Source organism: Phoca vitulina, unplaced genomic scaffold (assembly GCF_004348235.1).
Source record: "Phoca vitulina isolate PV1807 unplaced genomic scaffold, GSC_HSeal_1.0 scaffold1919, whole genome shotgun sequence".
NCBI classification, from domain to species: Eukaryota; Metazoa; Chordata; class Mammalia; order Carnivora; family Phocidae; genus Phoca; species Phoca vitulina.
In genome coordinates, this window is record NW_022591606.1 from 1 (window position 1) to 5,444 (window position 5,444).

General features: G+C 41.1%; 1 protein-coding gene across 1 annotated transcript; it reads right to left on the reverse strand.

Moving 5' to 3' along the window:
- Positions 1 to 88: 88 nt before the first annotated feature.
- On the reverse strand, positions 89 to 1,493 carry LOC116629645 (endogenous retrovirus group K member 13-1 Env polyprotein-like). The gene has a single exon (XM_032399885.1). The coding sequence runs from the start codon at positions 1,461 to 1,463 to the stop codon at positions 402 to 404; it is 1,062 nt and encodes a 353-aa protein (XP_032255776.1). The 5' UTR covers positions 1,464 to 1,493; the 3' UTR covers positions 89 to 401.
- Positions 1,494 to 5,444: the final 3,951 nt, after the last annotated feature.

Genomic DNA, 5,444 nt, shown 5'->3' on the forward strand with positions numbered 1-5,444 from the left:
TCAAATAACCTCGGTTGCAAGGGGCTTACAAGCCTAAGCCATCTCAATTCCTTCTTTTTTCTTTTGTTTTAATAAGAATGCCCTCCAGAGGGTGGCCATAGACTTCTGGGATGGCTTTATATAGCAAAAATGTAACAGCATGAAGCATAAAATGATAATCAGTAATAGAAACCCTATCCCTCCTGCAGTGTGCCCCAAACTTTGAATAATACCTTTTGGATCAAGTCCCTCAAACTGTTTCAGAAATAAATCAGCTAATGTAGCAGCATCTTCATTCTCAAATGGTTTACCAAATATTTCCTGAATATTTATATGTAGATTATTGATCATATCTGTTGCCGATGAATTGCCCTCTAAATATTTTTGGATAATGCTCCAATCATGTTGAGATTCATTATATCTTAAATTGGTAATACAAAAGTCGTGGAATTCCAATCGCAATGCAGCCAAATCTGCCTTTCTATCGTCAAAACCTTCTTCCCTAACCAACTTACAGTTTGTCTAAGGACATCTATTTGCGTTTGCAAGCGAGTATCAATCATAGTTTGGGAAAGCCAAAGATCCCGGGAATCACGGTGCCAATTTTCCACAAAATGTTTAGTTTGTAATGAAATATGTAAAGCTATACCTGATACGGCTGCTAATGTGGTAACTGTGATTAGACTTAGAATAACCGCCACAACAATGCCAACAAGACGCTTTGTGCGCCTTAATACCTTCTTAAAAAACTCTAGCACTAAGGCATCTACAGGATTTTGGGCCCATAATCGTTCTAAATTTACCGGAAGCCAAATGTGAGAACGTTGTTGCAAAATCATAAGAGAGTATCCTGGTTTATACTCTATAGAACTGTTAATACAAGAATACAATCGGCATTTAATACAACTGATTCCATCATTAAAACTAAAATTCCCTATCAAAAGTAAATATGGTAAAGGTACACATGCAGTCACATTAATTTCTTTAAAAATGGTGAAATTATAAGTCGACGCAGTCTTTGCTGTGCCGGAAAAGGTTCCATTATAAAGTCTAACAGTCTTAAGCGCAGCTGCAACTTTCCATAAGTGTGTTTGAATATGATCTGGAAATTTTTGATGTGATATGCGAGGGTCTGCGATGCCGCCATCTCCCCAGGCCATCAATTGGTGATTCACCACTGACTCATTCCATCGACTCCGCGGTGACATCCTGTAAGACAAGGACAGGTCACAACGCGATTTGTTCCATTCAGAACAATTTTGAAGAAATTGACCATACGGTCCCCACATAAGCAGATCCTTGTAATATTTTGCAAATTTCCCAACACATTCCTGCCATACAAATGGTTTATAGGCCATTCCAATGTAAGTAAAATCAGGACAGGCAGGAAACGAGGGGAATTCATCAAATGTAACATTTCCCCATGTCATGTCAAGAGACCATGCTTCAAGTCTTTGCAATTGAGTTCGGGCTGTATTGACCATCGGTCCAGGCAGGATCCAATTTTGCCAATTCATGTTTACACAGGGTGACGGGCCCAGACAAATATAAGGACCATCCCCTTTATGCAAGAAGTTAAAGAAGGCGCCATCATCTTGATTAAGATAAGTAAGATTCTTCCAAGGAGGCGAAAGTATCATCGGGGAGGTGTAAATGGGAATATCTGCACTTCCCCAAGGTGCAGGTTCCATCATAGGTGGATTAGGTATATAGGCCCAATAGCTTACATTAGTCACCTCGGCAGAGGATGATACAGTGAGTATAGCACATATGGCGAGAAATAAATTCTCAGGTGTGCAAGCCTTCCCTGTCTGCTGTAAGAGTTTTTGCCCCTCCCCACTAAGCTTTTTAATTTGTCCCCAAGTCGGCAAAACAGTAGCAAATGTCTGTCAGCGGCGACGCCGTCCTCCCAGACTCAAGTGTGCCATGGCTTGCAACAGAGACTCATCCTGTCCCAAGTTCCCCATCCGTCGTCTTGGGGCCGTTCGAATTTGTCCTTGACCGGATCCACCTCGCTGGGAGCCAGGAACGGGTTCGTCCATCCTCTGTGGAGACATAAGCATAACCCTTCCCTCTATAAAGTAATGGCCCTGGTTGCCATTCTGCATCTGTGACCGGTTTAAACCATATATATTCATTCAAGGGAAGAGGAGCCGTCTCTCCCTCTATGAACTGTTTTTCTGCTCTCGAGAGAATATCTCCCTGCGGAAGATTCAAGAAATTCAGTGTAAACAATGCTTGTGACAAGATAGAACGTGCATTAGATTGAGTAAATGATAATATATGATCTTTTTTCCTCCTTTTTAATTTTTTAATTTGCAATTTTAAAGTACTGTGTGCACGTTCCACAATGGCCTGTCCTTGGGGATTATACTCAATGCCTGTTTTATGCATTATACCATATTGCAAACAGAAGGCCTGAAATTTCTTACTTTTATATGCAGGTCCATTATCTGTCTTGACAATAGATGGTAAACCCATCACAGCAAAAGTTTCTAATAAATGAGTGATAACATGTTGTGTAGTTTCACCAGTTTGTGCTGTAGCCCATATAAATTGAGAGTAAGTATCTATTACAACATGTACATAAGATAGTCGACCAAATTGCGCTACATGAGTAACATCCATTTGCCAAAGTTCGTTGGCATAAGTTCCTCGAGGGTTAACCCCAGCTTTTACAGCACGCAAGTGCAAAGGTCTGCAGATAGGACACTGTTTTATAATTTGTTTTGCTTGACGATAAGGAATTTTATATTGGACATGTAATCTGCCAGCATTGGTGTGCAATAAATTATGTTCCTCGTCTGCAGATGCAAATGACACCAAAGCGTCCACTTGAGCATTACCATAAGCTAAGGAACCAGGAAGATTAGTATGGGAGCGAATATGAGTCACATAAATACGAGCATTTCGACTTCTTAGTAAGGTTTGTAAGAGCAAGAATAAGTTAAATAGACTAGGCTTATTCGAATGTACAACAGCAGTATATATATTTTGCAGGACTCCTACAGCATAGGCAGAATCAGCAAGAATATTCACAGCCGAGGGAAAATCCTTCAACACCTGAGCAATAGCAAACAATTCATTTTGTTGGACTGAGTTAAAGTCTGTATTTTGAACCCAATATTTAGTAGCGGTCCAGTAAGCACTTTTAGTTTTTGAAATTGCTCTTGAACCAATTGATGTGCAGCAGCCAATTTTTCCTTAGTTAATGGCCATTGTTCAATCCACAAAGGATCCTCAGATCTCCACAAAATTTTGATAGGTTCCATCTATAATTAAAATTCCAGGTGAGCTCCCCACTGTTCTAAAACGTCACGGCCTAAAATATTTAAAGGAACATCTAAAATGTAAGGTTTTAACACGGCCAGTTGTCCATCCTGGGAAGTAAATGTTACAAATTGAGTAGCCAAGCCAATACTTTGGACAGGTGCCTTACCAACTCCTTTTATCTGACAAGGAATCTCATTATAGGGGATATTTTCAGGCCAGTCAGCAGTTTTAATAATAGTAATATCTGATCCTGTATCTAACAAGACAGTAATGTCTTTAGTATTCAATTTAACTGTCATCAAGGGCTGCATGCGAGTTATTTGTGTAGCCCAAAAAACACATTTTGGATCCGTGCTGCCAAACCCTCCATGTCTGACAGCGGTAGTCTGACCTATAGGGAGATAGGGTAATAACAATAACTGGGCAATTCGTTCTCCTGCTTCAAAGGACATATCAACTAGGGAAGACATAAGAACTTGAATTTCTCCTCTGTAATCAGCATCAATTATACCTAAGTGAACAGTCACTCCTTTTGATGTCAAACCAGAGCGACCTGTTAATAGAGCAAAAGTGCCAATTGGTAAGGGTCCATAAATTCCAGTAGGAATTTTCTGAGGTCTATCCCCTCCTTTTAAAGTAAATGGCCTTATGGCTGATATGTCCACTGCGGCACTGTGTTGGGTAGCTGGGCTAAGGGAGAATATGGTTGGTTTCCCCTGTTCATTTGTCCTGGGCCCGGGGTAGGGCCCGAAATCGAGTTTCCCTGCGGCTTTTCTGCAAAACTAGTATTTAATTTAGTGCGACATTCTCGAGCCCAATGCTTTCCCTTCTTACATCGTGGACAAATTCCAGGTCCACGCCCTCTGTCAGGTTTCTTTTCTTTACAGTTCCTTTTCAAATGCCCTAATTGACCGCAACCAAAACATTTCATGTTCTCTAGCTGCTTAGATTGCAAGGAATGCCAGGTAGTGGCCATTGTTTCAGCAAACAACTGCATCTTTCTACTCTCTGATGTTACATCTTTACAGGCCTTCATGAAAGCATTAATATCTCCTGTATCTTTAATAGGCAATATAATTCTCTTACAATCCTCATTAGCATTTTCATATGCCAGCAGTTTTAACAGCTGCTGTCTAGCTTCTTCTCCTATGACAGTTCTCTCCAAGGTTAGTTTTAATCGTGATAAGAACTCAACATAAGGCTCGTTAGTCTTCTGAATAACCTTAGTCCAAGATCCATAATGTTCTCCTTTTGGGTGAATACGATCCCAAGCTTCTAAACTAATTTCCCGTAATTGCTCATGAATTTCTTCAGGGGTAATAACTTGAGCAGCAATATCAAAGTATTGACCTATCCCTGCCAACATTTGATAAGTTATAGCCTGGACCCGAGGGTTGGTACTTAAAGCGTTCTGACGAGCTCAATCCATACAGAGCTCGGAGAACCACATCTGCCACTGCAGATATTCAGGCTCTTTTAAGAGAGCTCTACAAAGGACTCTCCAATCCTCTGGAGCAAAATTGTTATAATGTCGAGCTACACCTTGAAGTAGCTCTTTGACATAATGTGATTGTGGTCCATATAGAGTCACTGCCTTCTTCAAGCGACCAATATCGTCTATTCCAATACCTTCATAATATGGTGCTTGTGCTACTCCCTGGACCGGGGGAGGCCTGATAACAGGAAAGGCAAAGATAGATCTATCAGCCTCACTCTCATCATCACTATCCCTTAACGCATCAAGCTCAGCTAAAGCAGCAGAAAGAAAAGGATTTTTAGGAGAAAAGGCTAGCGCGGGCGATAAAGGCGGGGCGGAGGGCTTCTTAGAAGGTTTCTTAAACTCCCCCGCCATAGTCATAACCCGCTGAAAAACCTTCCACAAGTGCTCGGTCTCGAGATCCGACTTTACTTTCGTTTTTGATTCGTCGTTATCACACTCACTAAGTTCACGAGACAGTGCAAGCTTAAAGGTATCCTTCTCTACTGCTTTTTTCTCATCTGTATCAAGGGGAAGGTCTTGTATTGAAGGAGCCACTTCCTTCTGAAAATTCTCAACCGTGCGGTCATCCTCCATTGCTTTTAACACTGTAAATATAATCGACCAAATGGACCAAAACCGCACGGGAATCTTTTCTCCCTGTCTCATTGCTTTTTCGACATTATGTCGAACCCGCCGCCAATTATCTACCTCC